Raw genomic sequence first — 25,587 nt, 5'->3', positions numbered from 1 at the left:
TCCCTCTCACTCCCAACTGTCTCTCACCACCTCCCCCGCCACTTCCTCCCCAAGAACCACTAGTTACTTACCTCATCCAGAAACATTGAGAAGATAAACTTGTTTTCCTTAATCATCAGTGGCCCACCCCAACCACATCCAGCAAAGCAAGCTCTCCCTCATTTTACTGCTACCCGTCTCCAAACTTCTCAGTGAAAGTTCCTCTTTCTGCACTCTGATGTTTCCCTTCTACAACTTGTCACCTACTGAAATTTTAGGTCCTGTTCTTGCTTCTTGCCACCATGAGAACAGAAGGAAGTAGTAAACTCCCCTCTTGCTAGTGCAAAATGCCTTCCAGTGGATTGTAAATCTGTTGTCTCTTCCAGATCATCCAGAGGTTCTTCAACAAAACCTTGTCAGAACGGAGTGGGCAGGTTGTCTCCTCAGAGCTCCTTACCTCTCTGTGGTCCCTTTCTGTGGCCATCTTCTCAGTAGGTGGTATGATTGGCTCCTTCTCAGTCAGCCTGTTTGTCAACAGATTTGGCAGGTAAGATGGGAAGAGGGATTCAGGCCATTAGGGAAATTTTCTATTCTGCAATGGAGTGTTGAGAGGAAGAGGGCAGAGGTGAGACGAAGGGAGAAGGAGGAGGCTGAGGATGAAGCCCTTGGGCTGCAAAAGGAAAGCAGAAGAGTTGCAGGCCAAGGCAGGAGCTGAACAGGAATTACTCTGTTCTCCTCTCACCCTTGAGACAGGGAGGTTGTGGGTGGGTTTACCTCTTTCCCAGTGATTTTCCCACTGTGTTGGCAATTTAAGCTCAGTCTTGACATCTTTACCCTGGCAGGAGGAACTCCATGCTGCTGGTGAATGTCTTGGCCTTTGCTGGTGGCACTCTCATGGCCTTCTCTAAGATGGCAAAGTCAGTGGAGATGCTGATTATTGGCCGTTTTGTTATTGGCCTATTCTGTGGTCTCTGCACTGGCTTTGTGCCCATGTACATCAGTGAGGTCTCTCCCACCAGCGTCCGTGGAGCTTTTGGCACCCTCAACCAGCTGGGCATTGTTGTGGGCATCCTGGTGGCCCAGGTAGGCTTGACAAAATCTGATCCTGCCCTTAGGGCAGGGGCTGTGGAGAGGGTGGGGAGGGCCATCAGGTGTGGCACCTTGTCCTGTCATTCACCGATGTGGGGGTGAGGAATTGGAGTGTTTACATCACTATTTCTTTCTAATTCTTGGTGTAGATCTTTGGTCTGGAGGCCATCATGGGAACTGAGATACTTTGGCCACTGCTTTTGGGGTTCACCATCTTTCCAGCAGTCCTGCAGTGCGTGGCTCTGTTTTTCTGCCCTGAGAGCCCCCGTTTCCTATTGATCAATAAGATGGAGGAGGACAAAGCACAAGCAGGTAAGAAATCATCTCTGAAGGGGCAGGGCTGTATTCCTGCTCCCAGCCTGCACTGAGTTTGAGTGGAAGGCCAGGACTGACTGGAGCCTGTGGTGGATCAGGGTGTGACACCCAGAGGGCAGCAGGCCTACCTTCCCATACTTTAGGTTTCACCAGAGCCAGGAAGTCTGAGAAACCTAGCATCACACCAGTGAGCACACTGGAGTGGCACCTGACATGATGGGATGTCAGCCAGCTACTGCAGCTCTATCATCTCCTGCTGAAAGGCAGAAAATGAGCTGACATTTAACGTGGAGCTTGAGGGCTGTTTTCCATCTGCTACTGTAGATGGCTAGAGTCAGCTCTGGGAAGTCTGTGAACAAAATTAAGGGGTCAAATATAAGTTTGATTTGGACCTAGTTTTCATGATGATCACAGCACCCTGACCTCTGGGTTGAAAAGATGGAAGGCTGTATGTAGAAAGAAGCTCTATCTTTCCCATGCAGCAGGTCCAAAGACTGACTGTTGGACCAGTGTGCCCTCTCTGAAACAGCAGGGCACAGTGGGGGTTGTGTGTATAGCCAGCATTTTTGGATTTCTTCTTCCAGTTCTCCAGAAGCTCCGTGGTACACAGGATGTGTCTCAAGACATCCTGGAGATGAAAGAAGAGAGTGCTAAAATGTCCCAGGAGAAGCAAGTAACTGTGCCAGAGCTCTTCCGTTCTCCAAGCTACCGTCAAGCCATTATCATCGCCATCATGCTGCAGCTGTCCCAGCAACTCTCGGGCATCAATGCTGTGAGTTATTTTCTTGTCCCATCTGCTGGCCCTCCCTTATCTCTGGCTACACTTGTACTTCTCACTTACGTTGAGACAACTGTGCTTCCAAAAACTGCTTTTTCTGCCTTGACTGGAGGTCACTGTTTTGTGATAACTGCAGAGATTGCCAAGATGGAAGGTGGAGATTATATTTGCTTTCACTTTTCCCATACATATCCTGGCAGCCTTGCATCAAGTGAATGAACCTTGACTGGAAGCATGCTGTTGTATTTAAAAAAAACCAACCAACCAACCAAAAAAAAAAAAAAAAAAAAAAAAAACACAAAAAAACCCCAAACAAAAACCACAAACTAAAAAACCCCACCAAAAAAAAAACCCCACAAACTGGTGACTGCATTCTCAGGCGACATAACAGAAGGCCTTCTGAAGTCTCTGAGAGGTGTCCTATATGTTGCTGATCACTTCAGCGCAGCTTCTCAGTGTTTAAAGTTGTAGCACAGCACTATAGAATCATAGAGTAGTTTGAGTTGGGAGGGACCTTAAGAGGTCGTCTATTCCAGCCCACCTTCAGTCTTCAACTAGATGAGGTTGCTCAGAGCCCCATCCAGAACTGCATACTCCAGGTGAGGTCTCACCAGAGTGGAGTAGAGGGGCAGAATTATCTCCCTTGACCTGCTGGCCATACTTCTTTTGATGCAGCCCAAGATACAATTTGCCTTCTGGGCTGCAAACACACGTTACCAGCTCATGTCCAGTTTTTCATCCACCAGTACCCTCAAGTCCTCTGCAGGACTGCTCTCAATCCCTTCATACCCCAGCCTGTAGTGATACTGGTATTGCCCTGACCCTGGTGCAGGACCTTGCGCTTGGCCTTGTTGAACTGTATGAGGTTCACATGGGCCCATATCTCGAGCTTGTCTGGGTCCCTCTGAATGGCATCCAATCCCTCAGGTGTACCAACTGCACCACTCAGCTTGGTGTCATCTGGAAACTTGCTGAGGGTGCACTTGATCCTATTATCTATGTCATTGGTGAAGATAATATATTTTACTGTAAGTGCTTTTTGTTGGGCCTGCAAACAATTAGAGAGGGAACAAGAGGCATGGTCTCAAACACTGGAATCATGACAGTGTCCAACTTTGGCTTCTCTTCCCAGGTATTCTATTATTCTACAGGGATTTTTGAAAGAGCAGGGATCACACAGCCTGTGTATGCCACCATTGGAGCTGGTGTGGTAAACACTGTCTTCACTGTTGTGTCGGTAAGTGGAACAGGGCCTTATGGTGAGAGGTAACTTGTCTGCCTGGGCTTCTTTGGGAGGTGTGACTGACAGGGTATGGCAAAGCATTGGGCTGGGCAATGGACTATAACAGCAAAGAATGCATTAAAAGCATTATGGAAGAGGAGAAGGGGAGAAAGAGATCTTATTTTGGAAGAAAGGGACAGTGAAAAGGCAGTGCATGGGGGAAGAGAATGCTGAGAGAAGGCAGTAGCAAAAACCAGAGAGGAAAAGTGTGCCAAGGGTGAAGTAGCCTGGTGACCTGCCTTGAGCTCACCGCTGTCACTGAGGGCTACAAGCAGATGAAAGAGGTACGAGGCAACCCTGAACAAGGCAGCCTCTTCTGCTTGCTGCCAAAGTAACAGATTTTTTTTTTTTCTGCCATGTTTCTAGCTGTTCCTGGTGGAGCGTGCAGGGCGCAGGACCCTCCATTTAGCCGGTTTGGGTGGCATGGCTGTGTGTGCTGTTTTTATGACCATCGCTTTAGCTCTGAAGGTAATTAGTGTTCTTGTCCAGGCTGACCCCAGCATGGGACCTATTAGACTATACATCTGCCTTACCCTGGAATTCTGCCTTGTACGGGTACAGCTTGGGCTAGAGCTGAGTGTGCAGTGGAAAGCACAACTGGAAACTATGCCACAGTGCAGCTGAGAAAGTTGTGACACTGGAGATGCTGTTATGTTGTGCCATATTTGCCTCTCAATTTGCAGCTGATCATGTTTTGTTCTCTTGCAGGACACTGTGGGGTGGATCAGATACATCAGCATTATTGCCACTTTTGGCTTCGTGGCTCTTTTTGAGATTGGCCCTGGCCCTATCCCCTGGTTCATCGTGGCAGAACTCTTCAGCCAGGGACCACGGCCTGCAGCCATGGCAGTGGCTGGTTGTTCCAACTGGACCTCTAATTTCTTGGTGGGGATGCTCTTCCCCTATGCAGAGGTAAAGACCCAGTCCACAAAGCACTGTGAGAGTTCTGCAACATTGGAACAGGTGTCCAGAGAGTAGTTGTTGAATCTTCATCCTTGGAGACCTCAAAACCTGACTGTATGACCCTTAACCACCTCATCTCTCCTTGAAGTTGTCCCTGCTTTGAGCAGAGGGCTGGTCAGTCTTCCAGAAGTCCCTGATTCTGTGTTCTGCTTGTTACTGAAGGTTAAGAGTGTTGTGGCTCACCTTCTTCTGTCTTAACTGTCTGTAGCTTACAAGTAGCTGGAAGAGCCATCTTAATTAGCACATCAAGGCTTTCCCTTTAAAAGCCTCAATTTTGGTCACACCCATGAAGATAAAAGTGTTTCAGAAGCCCGCAGGAACCTGATTTCAAAAAATGCTGTTTTGAAAAAAAGTCAGTAAAGATGTTGAAGAAAGGTTTTAGGATTTTGACTTGTCAATAGCAAATGCCCTTGCATTTAGGTTTATGAGCTTTTCAAATTAAAACTTTTTTTTTGTCCTTACAGAAACTATGTGGCTCTTATGTCTTCCTCATCTTCCTTGTTTTCCTGGTCATCTTCTTTGTCTTCACATTCTTCAAAGTGCCAGAAACCAAGGGCAGGACTTTTGAAGACATAGCCAGGGGCTTTGAAGGACGAGCAGAAGCCAGCCCCACTTCACCTGTAGAGAAGAACCCCATGGTGGAGCTGAACAGCATACAACCTGACAAAGAAGTTGCCTAAGATTCATTACACACTCCTTCTTTGACTCTTAACATGCTTAAAGAGTCATTAAAAGAAAAGAGAAAGAAAACTATGAGAAAGAACTGGGACTTTTTTTCCCCTCCCCTCAATTGCTGCTGTTTTTTCTTTGCACCCACATACTCCCTATTCTGCCAGGCTTACCAACCTTAAGCAAATCTGATATGGGTGATGTTCAGGTACTGGAAGGCACCTGGCACTTGCAAAAATAATCTCATCTTCTCTGTTACAAACATCAAGACAACAGACAAAAAGCTGGCACTATTTTTGCGTTTCTCACCTGTAATTGCTATTTGGGGTTAACATACTTATGCACGCAGTGAGCGTTACATATTTGAATCTAATTACTATTTTTGTAGTGAGTTGAAGTGGCCCACCAAACAAGTCCCCAGCCCTTTTAGTCTACTCTGTGTATGTGCAGTGTTACACTGGAATTTAACAAGCCTACCAAAAAGCCATCTCCTTGCTTTTTTCTATCCAGTGTGCACTTTTTTTCAGCCTCAGGAAAAAGGGGACCAAGTTACATGCATATTTTTCCCTGCTATTTTATTTTTTTGTATAGACAGACTGAAAGCATTCTTTTACTTTTTATTTATTTGTATGTCACTTTGTAAATATTTATTTTTTTAATGGTGTACAAAAATGTACAGATAATGAAATTGAAGATGTTTAAGAGTAATAGCTATTCTAACAAAAGATGCTGTGGACTTGAGGTGCAATAAGACTGTGAAGGAGAAATCTACTAAACAGGAGGTTGGGTATTGTGGATAGTATGTACAGCAGAACCAGTCTTGCACATCACCTTTAAGTTTTTTGTGCCCTCGGGAAAGAAAAGCAAGTAATTGTCTACTTGTGAGAAGAGGTATGTTTGACTGCCCACCAAAATATCTGTTATTTGGGATGTTTTGGGAGGCAATTTTAAATATAATTGCCAAGTATTGTTTGGAAAGTGTGGTACTGCAGTGAATGGTTGTTTATATTTTCAGTCATGGTTAAGCATTGTATGGGATGATTGAGGGTTGTGATTGCAAACCAGAAGGTAACTTTTCCTGCCTTCTCTTCTCTGCTCTGCTGTAGGTTAGAAAGTCTGAAATTTTCAGATCACTACTTAAAGATATGTGAGGATAAAAATTGTTTTCCAAAGATATGTTTTTCTTAGCAATTGTTTGTATAAATATTGGACAGAGGCATGTAGCCTAACCCTTCTGGACAAAGGCCTGGTCAGTTATGGCATGTGTAAGGTCATAAAGGTTGCAATGCAGGACTAGGGACCAGAGCTACTGGAACTGGCCAGCTTAGTGTGAAAGGTCTGTAGTGCTCAGTCCACTGGTTGGTTGTAGGCCAGATGTTTTTGCACCATGTATCCTCTCTGGAAGATTTGCATGATGTTGTGATGCTCACCAGTGTGCAGCATGCTGCGTAGATGTGTACAGGTCTGTAATACTGCCTCTGTTAAAAGGGACATGGCAGACAGTAATTGTACATCAGTAAATACTGGTCTCCCAGCTCATCGTACTGTTAGGCAATCGAGTATGCATACATCTACTCTTGCTGCCAAGCTAGCACAGTTCAGTTGAAGAAGGCAAAATATAGCACATATGGTATAACTAGCAATCAAGGGTTGGGAGCTTTGCTTCACTGACTGCAATACTCTGTCAAGAGATACTCCAGGCCATTGTCTATCTAGTTCTGCACAAACCATCTAAAGGTAGCACAGAAGCAGGTCCGATTTAAACTCCTGCTCCAAGATCTTCATTTTTGGACTTGATCAAATTCAGATCTAACTGCAAATTCGTGCTGGAGTTCATCACTGGATATCTTAAAAGAGAGGCAGGACCACACATTCCAAGATGGGTAAAAGGAATAAAGGTTCAGAAACATAGCAATGAGACCAAACTTGTCATTGCATGGATAGCCCAAGCTTTCTTGACAATATACTGCTTCAGAGGAGGTCAGTTTTATCAGTAACTAGTGCATTATCAGTAACTAGAATGATGACATTTCTACCTTCCCTAATGAGAAACAGTTGCAAAGAGAAGTAAAACTCGCTGTTAAGTACTTCCTGTGACTTCACTTGAAATATTCCAGCTTTGCACAATGCAATCCTATTACATACACTTTTCCCTAGCTTTCTATCAGGTTTCCATGCTGGCTATTCTCAGAAGTATTATATTACTTTTTTTTGCCCTACTTTCATATTTGGCTCAGATATACAGATTGTGTCCTTTGAACCTCCAGCACTTCCAAACATGATGTTTTTATGTGGGCATCTCCATGTTAGCAAATTACCCCTGCAGCTGTGCATAAGAGCATTCCATACTTTGCATCAGAGATGTGTGTTGGCTTGGACCGAAATGTGTAGGTCTTTCTCACATGATATATCTTTGTTTTCTTCCGTAACAGCATTGTGAATATTTTTGATGGGTTTTATATGCTTATTAATGTGGTTATTTCCTGTTTTTAAAATAAAATTATAGAGCTAAGTATCTGATTTGGATTTTGCCTTTACCCTGCAGGTATTTGTTTCTTTCTCCTTTATCACAGCCTGAGGCTACCTCCTAGAATGTCCCCAACTAGTTTGTAGTAGTGGAAATGGTAATCTCTCACAGCCTCCATGCATATCGCCTTAATTCCCTTACTACTATTCCTTAGTTTTTAAACTAAAAGGTGTTCTTCTCTGGCTCTTGTTTGCCCAAATCCTTTTGTTTGCATCCAAATCCTTTCCTGGTATTTCTCAGAGGAGAGGGAACTGGCTGGTGATTAAGAATCCTGCCCAGAGCTAAAACATCTGAGACTTCTGCCCCTGCCCTCTTCTGAGAGTGGTCCTCAATTTCTGCCATGAGGGTGAAGAGGGATCCTTTCCCCTGTAAATTGTTTTGCTTCTGCTGTCTTGCAAGTGATCTTCATGTCCTCCTTGGAAATCTTGCTTGTGTACACTCAGTACTGGGTGTCTGAAAGGAGCTGGGTGGTAAAGAGGAAAGCCCAATGCCTGGAGAGAGGCTGGTCCCCAGGAGCTCCTCCCTTATCCCAAGGCCTGTGGCGTTTCCGACCCGCTGGAGGTCTGTGGGGTGCTCTCACCCATGGCTTTCTTGCACCCACCTATTGCCATGAAGCAACAAGGTCTTGTTCTAGTGCACTTGCTTCCGTATCATACAGTCATCTTACAAGGCCGAGGAGTCTGTGTCTGTTTCACAGGCAGAAACTAAGAACAAAGGATGAGGATGATGGGAATGAGAGGAAGGGAAAAAAAACACCCACCAAAACAAAAACAAAACACCAACCAACCAAAACCAACCCAAGGTACCCTAGAGGAAGAATCAGGCTCATACAACTCCAGAGTTACACAAAGCAACCAGGAAATGTAAACTCTGAAAAAGCTCAGCAAATGCTGGAACTAGTACAGGTTTTCTGGACCCTCATATCACTGATGGCTGCATGTTCCTAGATGGCATCCATGTGTTGCAAAGTTTGGTACGCAGCCAGCCTGAGAGCTGGGAACTGCTCTGGGCTAAGCTGTGTATGATTGTTTTTCAACTGTGTAACTGAGCTGAAAAAAAACCAAAACCCGGCTATCCATACTCGTGAGAATATCTACGTCAGACTTTAACATTTCAATTTTCTTGTCAAAGTGGGAACTGGAGAGCACAATTATTCAGGGCCAAAGCACATTATTCACTGAGCCCTAAATTAATGATTCATGTAGCTTTTGTCATAAACTTTTGGTCATGGAATCAGCATTTTAGATGATGTTATTTTATTCCTGAAAATTATAAGGAAACTTCAAAAGGAAAAGCTATTTTTGGTAAAATGGTTTGAGTGCTTGAAGATGAGTTATCTTTGTTTGAAACTGTTTATGTTCAAGTGAGCATGTAGGCAGTTCTTACAGCCACCACAATTGCCCCGTAAAATGCCATTCAATCTGAGAGGGGTGATGAGTGGCAGAGATGGCTTGTGCAGGTGTGTCTTCGAGGCTACCCATGGAACTTTGCTCTGGCTTGCCATGCAAGCAGCTCTGCGGAGGCTTTCAAAGCATTCCACAGGCCTGAAAATCAAGCTAGCCCCCAGAGCAGTGTGTGAAATTAAGATTTGGCTGCAGTGGGCTTTTTTCCTGCTAGTACTCCTACATTACACCTTGAGTATACTCAGAGCTGGTGAAGTATCACCTCTGATGGGAAGCAGGATGCTCCCAAGTCTCTGCATGCCATCCCTAATTGGCCCTGAAATGGTAGGGAAGAAGGCAGCAAGAGAGAGTGCGAGTAATGCAGTAAGTGAAAATTTAATCAGAGAATAAGTCTTGGAGTAACCGCCCTCCTTTTGCCACTTCCCATGTCTTTGACCAACAGCCTACACTACAAAACCTGTGAGTTTGTTAGCACCATCTCAGATATCATACTTTTGGCAGAGATGGAGTTCATACCAGGTCAGGACCGCTCTGCATTCCATTTCTATTCCAGTCTGTTCCCCATCTGAGCAGGCATTGGCAGAGGTGTTGCCACACGAAAAATCCCAAATGGCATGGAAAGTCTCGACATGTCTGTGGAACCAGAAGGCCCTAGTATATGAGTAACTAGATCATTGGAAAACCCTTCTGGGAAAAAAAAAAAACATTGCCAAGTGGATAAGAGAAGATTCCCAGGTGTCCTGAGTGACATGAACCATGTCAAAGGTTTCAGTACCATTTTACATGCTGGGGCATGATAAGGAGTGTTACAGCATCCCTGCCCACATTTGTTGCTTTTTTATATGTGTTATTTATGATAAACATATTTAAATTCAGACTTCTCAGTAGCTGTGGAGACCATGGAGAGGCTTCTCTTTTGGGAAGGTACCTGAGTGAGAGTCCAAGCAGTGTTGCAGTCCTACCTGCAAAGGTAGGACTTAGCAAAGCTGCTAAGTAGAACTCAAAGACCTCAAATAAAGGCCATTTGCTAGTTTGGTGGGTGACTGCGTAATCACAGGTTTCTTCCTAGAGGAAAGAAGGTGTGGACACTCCGCTGATGACATAGTGGTAGGGCCACAATGGAGCAGCAACAGAAGGTGACTCACTGCCCCCTTTTTTTCTGCTATACACATAATGAGAAGGTCCTGCCAGTAGGTAGATCACATTGAGTTGCACAGAAAATGTACATCTCTGTTGTGTGTGGGAATTTTTGTGTATAGGTTTTTTTTGGGTTTTTTTTGTTTTTTTTTCAGGCTTTCTTCAGACCAGACCATGGACACAGATCCAAGGTTTTCTTCACTTTGAGAAGGACTCTTTGAAGACATGTGAGATGCTTACTGGAAACCCTGGGGTGCATGGCTCTGGTCTGTCATGCCTAGGCTTTAGCCTGGTGCTGTCTTTACAATGTGAGATAACACACAAGAGACAGTTGTCTTTGTAGTATGCTGGTGGGAAGAGACAGCACTCAGGGAAATTAGGTTTGCTTAGACTAAGGAAAGAAAATGAGTTTGTTTCCTAAAACATATATGTTGCTAAGGCAATTTAATTCGTGCTGCTTAAAAGTATGCTGTATCTAGTGGAGGCAGGCTTTGCAACTTTTAAAACAATTTACTTGCTATGGTAAACCTTGTTTCTATGCTATACCCCACTAAAATACACAATGTTTACAAGAATTTTCTTTTTCTTCTCGATGAGACACAGCTTCAGCATGTCTGACAGACACATGACTGACCTGCTAAGTCTATTTTCTGCTTGTGTTGCACAACTGGTTTTTTTTTGTTTAGCAAATAGTCACATGGATTTGTGTAAGACAGTCACATTGGTGCACCAGCCACTGTGACATCCAGTGTGGGACCATTTCAAATAAAGTACTGAACAAGTAACCAGTAATTCATGCAATTATCAACCTGGTCAAATATCGCCCACTCTTTCACTTTGCTCTGGTCTCTGTTTCATCCTGTTATCTTCTCCATCATGAACAAATTTGTCATCAAGTACTCAGCTGCTTATTGCTTTCTTTATATTCCTGTCACCAACTGCTGTTGTCACCCAGGCTGCATATTATCTTGTTTCTATCTTGTATTCATACTTTAAATGCTTTAAATGCTTGTATTCATACTTTAAATGGGGTCTGGACTATCTTTTTTCTCTCAGCTTTACTTATTTCTTTCAAAGTGCTCTCTCTGATAAGGACCAAACCTCTCAGTGACATGTCTTAACCTCGTAATTCTTCTTTGAGTCTAGTCTATGATGCAAGTCTATGACATGAAGAGTCCACAAGACTTAGGACAGAGTCACCAGAATAATTTTCCACTGAGGAAGGCATAGGGATGCAAAACCAGGAGAGGATGAAAGCTGAGAGCAGAGGTGAAGGTGTGGAGGGATGCAGCAGTGTGGCTGGGGAAGTTTGTAATATTTGGAAGAGCCTCTAGGAGGTTGAATACAGAAGAGAAACAGTGAAGATTATGAGGAAGTACTGAAGCAGTCATTAAAAAGAGAATGGTGTGTTGCTGATATTCAAGGAAAAGAGGAACAAGATGCAAGCTAAAAAGCCCTCTGATTCTGGAAGGAAGGTGAGGCATAAGTATGAGAAGGTGGAACAGGGCCTAAGACAGAGGAGTATGAACTTTGACAGAAGCAGGTGAGAGAATGAGGAAGAGAAAGAAGAGAATGCAGAGTAGAAAGGCAACAACCACAGCAACAAAGTATGGGCCCTTGAGCTGTATGCAAAATAACATGAAGCCACATAAGACTCCAGTAGCTTATGGCTCACAGGCAACAGGTCATCACTTCTTGAGGGAAAGGGAAATACAGGTGTCCTCTCCACCATCAATGCCCAAGAGAACGTTTGCAGCTGAAACAAAAAGCTGTTTCAGACCTACAGCCTTGCTAGCACTGGGACCTCATCTCTTGGTCCACAAAGCTGGGGTTCTACTTGCTTGAAAGAGGGCACTAAAAATTCCTGTAAGTGCCACAGCCAGGAAGAACTGATGGGAAAGGTCAGGCTGAATTAGTAACACTTTAAAAGCAGACACCAAGGAAATCTAAAGCTCACGGGAAGCCTTAAAGTAGTGAACTCTGCTGAAAGGGTCAGGAAAGACAGAAAGGTGAGACTCATGCCTGGAAATGCTGAGGGCTCTTGGGAGCCAGAACCAGACGCTGAAATCTGAACTAGGGGAAGAATGTAAGCAGGAGACACCTCAGTTCCCAGGAAATTGTTGCTGGACTGGAGGCCAAAAGCAACACAGGAATGGTCACACCCAAATGCACTCACTTGGCATCAGAGGCACAGACACCAAGGAGACTGCGGAGATGTAGCACAGCTTGTGGTTCATCATCCCCTGACGTTGCCTGACATGGAAGGGCAAGGTGTTGAACCAGGGGCACAAAGGAACGGGGTTGTACTGTTCCTGGTGCCAGTGCAAAGGGCTGCAGGAGGTGCTGGGTGACTGGAAAGATCTGGGAGCCAAAGGTGACATGTCCCCTGCTCCTAGGCTCTGAGAACTGAGTGGTCCTGGAAAGGTTTTGGAGCACAGCCATGAAAACCATGTTTGAAGTAGCTTCCCATCAATACTGTGAAACACAGTTTAAACTCATGTTAGATGCCAGGTCTTTTTTCTGAGATAAACAAATATTTGATATGTGGTTTGTGGGTGTGAATACTTCGGTTGCGCACATACACTGTGCTTGACCATTTGCTCCAGGTAGGGCATTAACTGTGCAAGGCAAGCTAGTTGGGATAGAAGATGTTCCTGTGATTAAACCAGACTTTCTATCTCTCCCAGTTTTTGAAATAACATAATCTGAAATTATTTCCCCCTGTCTGCCCTCTTGGTTCACATGTTTACCTTGACAGGTATGAAACCCTCAGAATGGTTCTTATCTCTTTTCTTACTGAACTCTGGAGACTGAAAGGTGCTGATATCCTCTTGGAGGAGGTGTGAGAGATGGTGGTTCTTAGTTTTGTGAATTGTCTCATAGCTTGCTTGTTTTACGGAACAAGACAGGAAAATATCTATGATGCTTGCCCATTATGCTCACTGTTTGTGCAGAAAGCTTATGTAAACTCAGAAAATATGTGATCACTGTGACCTGCTAAAATTTAAAAAGTGCTTAAAGCCTGGGTAAGCTCAAGTGAAGATTAAGTGATATCAGCCACCAACATCTGGAACCAGGATGACAGGTTGTCCAGGCAACGCCCGCCGCCAACTGCAATAAAAGACGCACAATGAAAGACCTTTTTGTGACCTGAACCCTGAGACTGGCAAGACATGAAACCTGTGAGCTGCCAGCAACTACTGGGACCTGGGACCTGAAGAGCTGTCAGTCCCAGCGAGACCGATTAAGATGGTGTTTGGATCCAGGTGGTGTCTAGTTCTTACTTATCTTCTCAAATACTTGCTTAACGTTCTTCCTAATTTTTCCCACTTATGCTATCACTCTGTCTTCAGGTGTAAAAATAAAATAGATTGTTTGGTGGCATCTGACCTCGTTTGTGTCCTGTCTCAGTCTTGGGATCATTTCTAAAACTTCCTGAGCCTGAAATCGGACTGAGACCCTACAGGAGGTACAGGAGACAACAGAGAAATCAGTCACATTGAAAGACACAAAGACCAGCTGCATGTGGCCCATTACCATCCCTTCTTGCCTCAGTACCAACACTACACTGTCAGAGTTCAATGCTGTAGGTGGCTGTGGTGTGGTCAGTAGCCTGATAGGCAGAGAGGGAGCAGTGTCTCACGGGGAGGGGAGGGATTGGACATGAGTTCTTAGCAGCTAGGTCTGTGCTGATCATAAAGAAAAACTGGTGTTTCTGGAAGAGAAGCCTGAGAGGGACAGCTGTTGGGTTTTATGAGTGAATTGTGGGGAGGTCTTGACACTGGAGAAGACTTTCTCATCACCCTGCTCTATCTCCTTCTCCTTATTTGCCTTTTAAAATCCACTGATCCTCCAAAATAGTTCTGTACCTAGGGTTTTCCATTCTGCCTTGATCACCCTGGAACTGGGACCCGTAAGCTCCCTCCTCTCCGTATTTCCTGTTTGTGCCTTTAATGCCAGCACCTCATTCTCAGTGGACTGGGAGAGAAATATGAACACAGGTCTTCTTTGCTTTATTCTCTGAAGCACCCTGTCATGTGGCTCAGAAAATGGACTAATAGTTACTATCAGGTCTCATCTCTATCAATTCAAGATCCATACTAACCTGCAGATATTGGCATGCTGCACTTTGCTCTTCTACGTCACCGTGACTGACCCACCTCTTCTAGTATTGCTCCAGCCTATTCTATACCCCAGTACACAGAAAAATGCTAGTCAACCTGTATGTCCTGCTATCTTAGTTCCTGCTTCCTTCTAAAGCATCCTGCTAGCTGTCCCACCATGGTCATCACTGCGCCAGAGCAGGCTAGTGGGCCCAAAATCTTGTGCCTAGATAGATGTACTGTTGGATTTTTCTTAAGGAATACTCATGACAATTATGCATGAGCTGAAGCTAGTGTGAAGACTTTTTTCTTCACTCTGTCCCCCTTGTTATGAATTCTCCATATTCTCCATATCCTCTGGCCTCACAGAGCTGCCAAATGTTTCATGGACAAATGTATCTCTACAAATTACATGCTCAAGGAAAACAAACATTTAGTGCATGTACATCAGCAGAACATCAGAAGTATGTGGTGGCAATTGATGTGGAATGCTTCTTGCACTTCCAGATATTGCTCATGACAAGTTTGGGGGAAATCTGTTAAGATTTGATCAGTTGGTTGTGGCTTTGTATAGTCTATCTAGCTTTGCCTACAGTTCTACCTTCAGTGCTACAGAATATTTTAATGGACAATGAGCTGGTGTAGGTTCTATGCTTAGTTTTTCTGATGTATTCTACCCTGTGTCAGGGTGTTCAAGAATGTGATGGGTTGCTCAGGGCACTTTTTGGGCAATGTCACATTGCCAGGACACCAGCACGGAATTAAGAAGAGCTAGTCTACCGGTGGTGTCATTCACCTTCACTGGTATATTTTACCTCTTCCCATTCCCCAGTAGGCTGAGTTTGCTGCGATACCTCCCCCTCCTTCCAAAGAAGTACACTGTGTGGGACAGTACCTACAGTGTAACTCACATCAAAGTATATTATATCAATCACTCTCCCCATATCCATATAGCCAGTCCTTACATTTTAAAAGGCAGTCAGTTTGCCCTTGGTATCAACCTTTCTTGATTACCCCCTTGTCCTCTGCATATCTGGCAGTAGGGGCCAAGATAACATAGTACTGAGGTAAGGATGGCTGTTCTGGAGTTCCCTGAGTTATCCTGCTTGCTTTCTGTACAGCTGGGCACAATGTTACCTTTTTTCCCACGTGTCAGGATTGACAGATGAAAGACTGCAGTCTGATAATCATATCAAGCAATTATTCCAGCAACTTCAGATGTATCCCAACACCTTTTAAGTGTAACCTATCCAATCACATGCATTGTGATATATCCAGCCTCTCTAAGTAGTACCAAGCCTGTTGCTGCTCCACCCCTGGCTGTACTTCAACTTTCCAAACCATTATGGTATGTTTGGAGATTTGGGAGCAGGCTTTGCTTCTACAGGCTGTTGCAAGGAAGGCTTTGAGTATCTCATCCTCCTCTAAGGCTGAGACATATACCCTCAGTTTGTCCTCCATTCCTCAGCAGACCTGTACTTTCCCTGGACTGGCTACTAAGATAATTACAGAATCCCTCTTGTCACACACCCTGTCCCAAGCAAGTTTTTGCTCTAGCTGAGCTCTGAAAGGCCTTTCTGATTTTGTCCTTCAGTATCCAAGCAATTCTTCTGTCCTCCTCCTCCATAGCTTATCTTTTTTTTTTTTCCCCCACCTCTTGCATATACGCTTGTTGCATTTGAATTCATTGTGAAACTCCTTCCTTAGCCAGGATAGCTTTAATCCAAAATTCCCAGACTTTGTGCACAACAAAATGGCTTGAAGATGCTGTGTTTCATGCCTCATGTCCCTGTACCCACCAAGATGTTAGGCCAGGAAAAATAGTTGCAGATGCTGTGTCACTGTCTTTTTACAACTTTCTGATGCTGCAAATCTGTGGAAGAGTGACTGATGGCAAGACTGAACCTACGGATTTCTGGGACACAAACAGTTGCCTACTTTTCCTGATGTTAGGTGAAAGCGGAGGCTGTCCATGACAAAGGACAATGCATGCCCAAAGCCCAGTGAGCACTTCACACTGTCCCAGAGCAGTCAAAAGAATCAGGCTCAGAGGGGCAGTGTGGAGCTGGTGGATCAGGGCCAAGGCTGAACTGAAATTGAAGGTGATGTTCAGGGAACAGAACAAGAGGAATCCAAGGAAAGATGGAACAGACTGAAACACTGATAGTGCAGCGGAAGGCCTGGCAGAGACAGCAAGTGACTCCAGAAGGGAGTCCTAGAGCAGGCATGAGTTGGTCACTGTAGTGAACTAGCCAGGAGGAGTCTCTGCCCAGCGCATGACACTTTCTGGCAGTGTGTCTAGCAGTTAAATCAGGAAACAGGAGGAATCTGGGTGTGATAATAAGAGGGAAGAAGTATGCAGTGAAGAGTGGTAAGGTCTGTGAAGGTAAAAGTGATTGAAAAGACCTCATATGGGAGAATCTTTGAAAGTGGCATGGCTGTGAGGAGAGCTGAATGAAGCAAGGTGGAGTAACTACCAGGTAGCGTTAGTTAGTTAGTTATTAGGTGTCTCAGTAAGACACCTCACTTTTTAGTCATGGCATCATGACTACAAGGTGGATTGGCAGCAGGCAGCTGTGAGGCAGAGGAGATAAATAAACTCTAGCCTATATCCTCCGAGAATATGCAGCTCAGCACTTTCTGTCATCCAGCAGTCTTTGTCTTTTTGTCACCATGCTTCATCCAAAACAGCTCTTTCATGCCCACCCAACAGTGCTCTGTGGGTTCAAAGAGATGGCTGTCAAGCATGCTGAGGTGGTGGGAATGAATAAAAAAATGCAGACAGCTTTGGAGTAAGTGGTATACTGAAGGCTTACCTGTTTCAGCAGCTAGAAACAGGACTTCTGGAGCTCTGGGCTCCCATGGATAAAGCAAAGCTTGATAGCAGTTGGTGAGAAGGGTGGACAGCAGCAATACTACATGACACAGCCCTTGTTTGGAGGATCTACACACTTCTTCTGGCAGGTCTGAGATGCGAGGCAGGGGAAAACAGGGACAGGGAGGGGGCTGACATACATAAGGAGAGGAGTAGTGGCTGGATATTTTGGGTGCAGCAAAATGTGCCAGTGTGTGTTGTCTTCTCTGGGCTTTTGACCTGAGCAATCTCAATGGAAGAAGGGACAATCAGGGTGAAAGTTTAGCTAACAGAACAAGGTACTTCACTTAGGTCTTATCAGCTTCAGACAGCAAAACTGGCAGTGCCATCTCCTGGTCAGAGTGGGGGCTTGGAGCCTAGGAGCTCACATGTTGTACTCCTGCTGACTGGCTGAGTGATTTTGAGTAAACCACTTCCCCTCCTTGCACCTGGGTATTTTCAGGAACAAAGTGATGGCTCCAGTGGATTTGGTAAGCAAAGTTAACGTCCATCTAAATGAAATCTTGGCATCATCAAACAGGAGTGGAGAGCCACACTTGGGTTGACGGTCACTGCTGGAGAGAGAGTCGTGCTTGACCAACCTCATTGACTTTCATGAGGACATAACAATTTGGATGGATGATGGCAGAGCGGTGGACATGGTCTACCTTCACTTGAGTAAGGCATTTGACACAGTCTCCCACAGTATCCTCACAGCTAAACTGAGGAAGTGTGGTCTGGATGATCAGGTAGTGAGGTGGACTGCGAACTGGCTGAAGGAAAGAAGCCAGAGAGTTGTGGTCAGTGGGGCAGAGTTCAGTTGGAGGTCTGTATCTAGTGGAGTGCCTCAAGGGTCAGTACTTGGGCCTGTATTATTCAATATATTCATCAATGATTTGGATGAGGGAATAGAGTTTACTGTCAGCTCCGGCAGGGTGATTGGACTAGGTGATCTTTCGAGGACCCTTCCAATCCCTAACATTCTGTGATTCTGTGTGAAGAAGGACAAAAGTTGTCTGGGTCTTTCCACTTTCCCACCGAGTTTCTGCACACAGGCATGACATATTTCTTGGCTGTAGGTCTTTTTAACTGGGAGCTTCCTAAAGGACCTGTCCTGGTCCTGTCTCTAACTACATCATAGCAGTTTTTCAGCCATGTTGTTATATCTTATTCCCACAGAAATTGTACTTGATTCGGCACTCTCAATTTTTAACAACTACCACCAATAAGACTTTGGTATGGTGCGAGATGAAGGGTGGTCTTTGAAAATTTCCACTAAGCACAACATAGCTATATTTTCACTCAGTTATGAAAGCAATACCTTCAAGACTGTATCTTATCACCCATGTAAGCCAGATTACAACTGCCCCACAGGATATAAGTCATCAACCTCTGCAAAGAAGTTACTCACATTCTGCAGACTCGAAATTAGGATGCCTGATTGTCTGCAGAATGAGATTTTTTTCACATGAACACAAAGAGAAACATGATCAAAACACACTTTTCAGAGGGCATGAGCTTCTGGAATTTATTGTCAGTTGCCATTCAGAGCTGCCTGCGTAAAGGACTCAGAGCAAACTGATAAATGCTCAGGACCTTCTAAGTGCCACAACCAGGAAGAACTGATGGGCATGCCAAATACAGCTGGCTCAGCTAGACTAAATCTGGCAGAGTAGTATGTCAGAAGCAGCTTTGCCATAAAGGTTTATTCCTACCTGTGTTAGGTAATGCAAGACAAGGTCCTGAGAAACAGAACCAGATAAGACAAATGCCAGTAAAGCCCAGGTGGGACAGATACCACCACTGCACAGAATTCTGCAGGGGCTCATCCATCTCAGAAAAACTGTCAGTGCTGAAACCTTGGAAGAAATATTTTCCAGTTTCCTTATTTCATGAGAAACAAAGCTTTTTGGGAGTGATGGTGCAGCATCACACCACCTTTACTCTTTGACTGTTTCCTCCTTCTGACTTTTTCTCATTCTGATGCCAGAATAAAGTTCACACTGATTATGCGTAGCTCATAGGTATATGTTGTAATGTTTTGGTCACAACAACAACAAAAAGATTAAAACATTGTATTAGTGGAAGGCTTCAGTCTTTCCAAACACATCACCTAGGGCAATTTTGCTGTCTGAGCAAGTCTGATTTCTTTTTCCAAGTGTAACTGAAGTTAAAAATAAATAATGGTTTTGAAAAAGTAGAAATAAAGAGATTTTTCCTTGGGTATGGCAAATCCATCTCCTGACTGGCTTTGTGTGTGAGGACAAGCCAGCCAAAGTACAGATTCTAGATCTGGCTAGAAATTAAGCTTTAGCAGAGATGTAGTGCACAGTTTTTTTCCTTGACTGTGACAACCTTTAGTTAACTAAACTGAACAGAGAGAACATTTTCTCCAGTTGAAGGAAGGGTCAGGCCAAATTATTAACATTATTAACAGAACCCAAGAAAATCTGAAGCTCACAGGAAGCCTTAAAGGACTGAACTCTGCACCAGAGGCACAGACACCGGTGCTTGTGCAGTGCCCCAACACCAAGGAGACTGCGGAGATGTAGCACAGCTTGTGGTTCATCATCCCCTGACGTTGCCTGACATGGAAGGGCAAGGTGTTGAACCAGGGGCACAAAGGAACGGGGTTGTACTGTTCCTGGTGCCAGTGCAAAGGGCTGCAGGAGGTGCTGGGTGACTGGAAAGATCTGGGAGCCAAAGGTGACATGTCCCCTGCTCCCAGGCTCTGAGAACTGAGTGGTCCTGGAGAGGTTTTGGAACACAGCCATGATGACCACATATCTGATATGTGATCTGTGGGTGTGAGCATTCTGTTTGCACACATACAACATGCTCGATTCTCCCCAGCAGTGTAATGAAAAGGTGCAAAGAGTCCACACAACAAGTCAGCTCTTGGAAGGCCTTCTGAGAGCCTTGATCACAGCTTGTAGATCTGCATCCTCCTTTCTCCTGCAGGTGAAAGTAAGGCAAAAAACCCATGCATACATGCTCAACTTTGCAGCAGAGAGGATCCAGGCTTTCACCCAGCTCCAGTTATTACCTACCCCACACACCCCACCAAGGGGAGGGTCTCTGTGGCAAGTGGGACACAAAATCGTTGCCAAGCTTGCAGTTCACCTCTGATGTATGTGTTGATTCACAAGGAGAGCACAATGCAGTGCCAAGCTGTCTTCCAGCAGTAGCTAGAGTCCTGGGGTCCTGTCGTTCCATGTGGAAGCCTCTATTACTGGAGTTGAAAAGCCCACATGCTCCTTGCTAACACTGTCTTATGTGATTTGTCTCCATCAGAGGCCCAGCTACCACAAACAAAAGAGGCAAAAAAGTGCAGTGAGGGTGGTGGATGCTCTTCTTCCATTCAGTGAAGCAAGTTCTTTTCTCCAACCCCACAAGTACCAATACAGTCACTATACGCTGAACATAATGCATGCTCCTCTGCTTCAACAGGGTCCTTGCTCTCCCTTCCATGATGTCCCAGAACCCTGAAAGTAGCTGGAAATTTGCTGAATTCCTCTCATTCCTCCAGCTCATAATTACTCTTTTTGCTCCTCACAGGCTCTCTGGTATTTCTGTCTCGGAACCTAATTGTGCATGCCCAGAACGAGGAACCAATATACCTTTGGGTTGATCACTGACCGCTTTCACCAGGATGACATCTTGTCTCACTCTTAGGAAGGGCAGAGAAGGATAGACTGAAAGCACAGATGGAGATGGACTTGCATGACCCGGCCTTCTCTGGGGTGTCTCTCATACCTCAAGGCCTTTCTTGTGCCCCTGAACCTTACCTGGTCCTTCCATCTACCAGATAAGATTTTCACACTGCTTTCTGATGGCCCCATTTCTCCTTTAGCTCCTTCTGCCTGATGTAATGTGTTACAGGCCCTGCCTGTATAAAGAGCTGAGGGTGACCTGATGTTACACTCCTTCACACTTTTGGGATTATCTCTGCATTTCCCCTGACATTTCAGCCCATTTCTCCTGTTCTTCCCCACTTCTTTGCTGCTTCTTTGCTCTTCCTTATCTCCTCTTAAAGAGACATTCTTTAAGTCCCACTTCATGCTGCTGTCCTTCCCCTGCCTCAGGTTTTCTTCAAGATGTATAGCCCCTGGACAAAGCTTTGGGGGAGGGTGTGGAGTGTTGAGGCACATGTTTCCTGGGCAATGACAAAACTTTCATTATGTCCATCCCAAACTCTGCATGACATAGGGGACCTGCTGAGCTCAAAACCAAGCCAAAGCTTTGTCTCGTAGGGAGCATGGGCCAGCGGATGCTCCTACTGCCATCCTCGCATATTCAAGTCCTGACCTAGTATAAGGTCACCTTATGATGGCTTCTGCTGTGGTGGAGTGGGAAATGTCTGGCAGGGATCCTGGCAGGGCTGCCACTGGAGACAGAGGTTTGTGCTGTGCTGACTCTGCAGCTCATTCCATGGCTGTGCCACCTGGGTGGCTCTGCAGCCTGCAGCTCCTTGGTCACTAAGCTGGTGAAGCCCCTGAGCCTGAGGCTGGGAGAAACCCGAGTGCTCTGCTTTCTGTGGTGAGCCCAGCTGACTTTTCTACACACTTCTTCTGCTGTGAGCAAAAGGTGTCTCTTCCTAAATGAATATAACAACCTTTAAAAAACTCTCTTCTGCCTTTTTTTTTTCATGCTGAGACTTCCATAGGCCACCAGCCACCCACTCTATCTATTATATTCCCAAGGAGTTAACATTACTTTCCCAAAACTGGTTGATTACCTTTGGGCCATGAATTGCTTCCTTGCTCCTAAGGTGTCTCGATACAATTAAATTAAATAGTATTCCCTGAAAATAAAACAAGCCATTTGGGGACAGATATGAGGCCATGGTACTTATTTTTAAAATGTTCTTTAAGCTTCAATCATTGTTCACTGCTACCCTACCCTTATCTACAGTCATGCTGAATAAAGCTATAGCTAAATTAAAAGTTAAATGTATTTGAGAGGTGTTAATTTCTACTTCTTATTATTTGCAGTCTCTCAGAGAAAGTAAAAGTAACTACAAATAGTGCTATGCCAGAAACTTGTTTCTTGACCAACAATGTTGCTTTAGTATGCAATGAATTGCTTCATTCTAAAGTGGTCACAGTTGTTGACGACAAGAGGCTTTATATTTGAATATGGCATGTCTTTTGGTCTATGTGAAAAAAAGTTTGATTGTCAAATATTTTCTGACACTTTAGAGTTCCTGCTAGAGCACAGAACCTGAAGGGAAACACAAGATAGCAAATGCAGCCTCACTGGAGAGTGCCGACTCTGTTACTCTGCCTGGTTATGTGGCAACACACTAACAACATGTGTGTTTCCCAGGTTCCTCACGCTTAGCAAATAGTCCATAAAGATGGTTGCCAGCCAATCCCACCCCCCAATTCTCCCTGAAAAGCTTAGATTCATCTCCAATGTAATTACAGTAACAATTTTTTGAAGCGACTGATAGCTCATAGAGGTAAATTTTGACATGGCAGAACACAGGACTGCTCTGAAACATGAATGTCATGCCACCAATCCACAAAACATGCAACTGCTTCCCTCCCACTTCTCCCTTCTCCTGTCACCCCAACCACAGCCCAAAACAGATTATAGCTCAGCAGCACTTATGTGGCTACAGGCTTCAGAGAACAATGTCGTTTTTTTTTCTACAGAGTTGATGGCCTCACTTCTGTTTGCCCTGCAGAGCGGTGTTAGTTCATGGGGGAACCAGACCCATTAACAACATTATTTGTTAAGATCCAGCAATGATGTGACTGATGCCACAGTAAAGCCTGCTGGAAGATCACCCAACAGAACTGTAACTGATGGCGATAAGGCAGAGAAGCAGACCACTCTTGGCTCTCTGGCTTGTCTCTGTTCCAGAGTGGGCTTGTACATGGGTGAGGTGATTGTGAACAGCTGAAGTGACACACAACCTTACTTACTTTCATGAAAGCCGCAACTCTGGCGTTGTGTCTGTCAGTTCAGCCCTTTCCACCTGCCTTCACCTGCTTTGTGGGAAGGGCACCATGAGTGGAGCTGGCAGTGGGAATGCCTTCAGACAAGACAGATCTCCCCCTACATGTAAGCAGAGATTAGATCCACAGATTGCTGAGAAGCAGAGAAGATGAGATGCTGCCATTCTAGTTTGATACTCACTTAGCAGAGAGAACCTGCATTTTATAACATTCCTGTGCTTGCTGCTCCTCCCTCGGGCCTCCCTCTTTTCCTCATCCCACTTATTTTGCAGAGCACACAAACGAGAACGTAACCTTCTTTTCAAAATCTCACTGTAACTGTGCACAGTACTGCCCCATAGCTCTTAACCAAAACTTTTCTACATTGACAACCTGGTGTTTCTGCCTAGCCAAAGTGTGGTTTGTGCCACACAACAACAGGCCCTTTACTGAGCCCATGTGGTGCCTCAGTTTCCCCATCCATGAAAATGAGATTATACAGATCTTTGTCACATGCTGCATGCCGGAAAAATAGTATTGCTGTTGCTTGAACTTGGTATACCTCAGCTGGCAAATGTGCAACTCTTTTGCCTGCCCTCTCCTCCTTTTTTTTTTTTTTTTCCCCCATGCTGTGCTTTCTAGACATCTGCCTTTGATTACTTGCCTTTGGGATTCATTCTCCCCAGGTGCATGACTAGCCCACATCTTTCCTTCTTCCCCCCTGCCCAAGCAAGATAGATAGGTTCCTTTTGCATTACTTCTTTGTTCTCTGTGGTATTTGCAACACCCTCCCAGCCTTGTATCACCTGTGAATTCCATTCCTCCTGCTTGTGTTTTCCCTGTCTTTGCAGCACCTAGAATGACGAAGCCTTTTGTGTTTCTGTTGCTGCAATTGAACCTGATACTTGAAAGGAGAAGAGGTTGGAATAAACTGCTCTGATGATTCATCCCTGGGGCTGAGAGATTTGCTTCTTTGATATCAGTCCCTTGATCAGAGCTCTGCTGTTATCGCTGTTTGTCTGGGGAGACTTAATTCCTGGCACATTTGTGCTGGTGGAATCCCAGATACCAGAGCTGGTGACTGGAAAAGGAGCATACTGCATTCTTCTCCCAGTCTTAGATATGTCAAAGAGTCTGTAAGATTTGATGTTCCAGAGCCTGTAAGCCACTTAAAACAGCCTTTGTCTGCATTTAATGCATCTGAGAAACCTCTAAATTTCTTCCATCTACCAAAACCCATCATCTCTCTTTGTATCTCATATCCCTGCAGAGGTGTCCCAACAGTTTCCTCTTCCTCCTGCCTTGTTCTGTGGGCAGATTTCCCTGCTAGTTCATCCTCTACTTGCATGCCACATGCTCACAAAATATTGAGGACCCTTTCACAATTTCTTTAGGATGCTTTTGCACTGACCATGTACTGGTCATGAAGCAGGATGAGTGAAAACCATGAAAGGAACATGGAAAGCCCATCTTGAGCCATATGGACAGGCACTTTGGGAAGTGGAAAACACACAGCAGCACCGAGCTTGCTAAGCATTTGCTGTATTTGCACACTGTCCATAAACTCGTAGCCACATAGCCAGAGAAATTGCTTTGTCCAGTAACCACAGATGCCTTTTAAATATGAAATAAAGAGACAGAAGGTGGACTGAAAAAAAGCTTTTTGAAGGATGGGTGAGAGCAGAGGAATTATCCACTACATTTCAAGAGATGCTGGAATGGGGCTAAAAGTGGTAGACCTGGTGACACTGTTCATGATCTTCTTTTCTGCCTACACTGATCACATTTTTTTTAGCAGACCAGGGAAGTAAAATCCTAAAGGTGAGACCCAGGAGACTGAGAGAGTGCTGGCAATGCTAGCAGAGTTATTTTCTTCCGAATTTCACCTTCCTTTTAGCATCAGGGTCAAATTGCATTTCTCTTAGAGGGCCTCACTGTGTGAAGGACTTCAGGAAGGATATATGAGCAGAAAAGTCCATCTCATGATAATGATCAACAGCTTGCCTTAAACTGCTTTGTTGGAATTTAAGCTCATTCATTTCTTGGCACTTCTGTTTTTGTCACTGAGCAGATTAAAAAAAAAAATAAAAAAAAAGAGTGTGAGAGAGAAGAAGACAGAGGGGAAGAATTTAAATATATGCATGTATATATATATGTGTGGGTGTTGCACGGATTTTCACTTTTACCTTCTGCTAAAAAATTTTGCACAGCAAACTAAGTTGGGTTTTTGTTACTCTGAATAATTTAAAAGAAGTGGCCTCTGCAGACTGTTCCCTTCCTTGATGAACCAAAACGACTTCACATGGGAAGCTAACTCCTAAATTACATTTACAGAAGGAAAAATGGAAGACAGCTAGGAAATACTGATGAATGTTATTTAAAGTTTGCAGACTTCCCAGCCCCAGTCTTTTTAACATAGGTGTAACCATAGCTCCCCTCATATCTTCCAGCTCTTAGGAGTCTTAACTTACTGTTTTCTGGAAATGGGACTGAAAGGCATACCTTTTAAAAAAGTCACCTTGGCCAGAAAAAATTATTATTTG

The 25,587-nt window shown here is 44.6% G+C and overlaps 1 protein-coding gene across 2 annotated transcripts in view; it reads left to right on the top strand.

The window, feature by feature from the left end:
- Window positions 1-7,590, top strand: part of LOC102088151 (solute carrier family 2, facilitated glucose transporter member 3) — a 32,195-nt gene extending 24,605 nt beyond the window's left edge. For both annotated transcript variants that reach the window (XM_013369476.3, XM_065048443.1), the window contains exons 3-10: window positions 366-526; window positions 822-1,062; window positions 1,218-1,380; window positions 1,968-2,155; window positions 3,294-3,398; window positions 3,810-3,911; window positions 4,152-4,355; window positions 4,871-7,590. In XM_013369476.3, the coding sequence (XP_013224930.2) occupies window positions 366-526; window positions 822-1,062; window positions 1,218-1,380; window positions 1,968-2,155; window positions 3,294-3,398; window positions 3,810-3,911; window positions 4,152-4,355; window positions 4,871-5,086 (1,380 nt within the window). In that variant the 3' untranslated portion in view covers window positions 5,087-7,590. The remainder of the gene's footprint in view (window positions 1-365; window positions 527-821; window positions 1,063-1,217; window positions 1,381-1,967; window positions 2,156-3,293; window positions 3,399-3,809; window positions 3,912-4,151; window positions 4,356-4,870) is intronic.
- Window positions 7,591-25,587: the final 17,997 nt, after the last annotated feature.

This window comes from Columba livia, unplaced genomic scaffold (genome assembly GCF_036013475.1).
Source record: "Columba livia isolate bColLiv1 breed racing homer unplaced genomic scaffold, bColLiv1.pat.W.v2 Scaffold_83, whole genome shotgun sequence".
In the NCBI taxonomy this organism is placed as follows: Eukaryota; Metazoa; Chordata; class Aves; order Columbiformes; family Columbidae; genus Columba; species Columba livia.
This window is presented reverse-complemented; position numbering and strand designations above follow the sequence as displayed.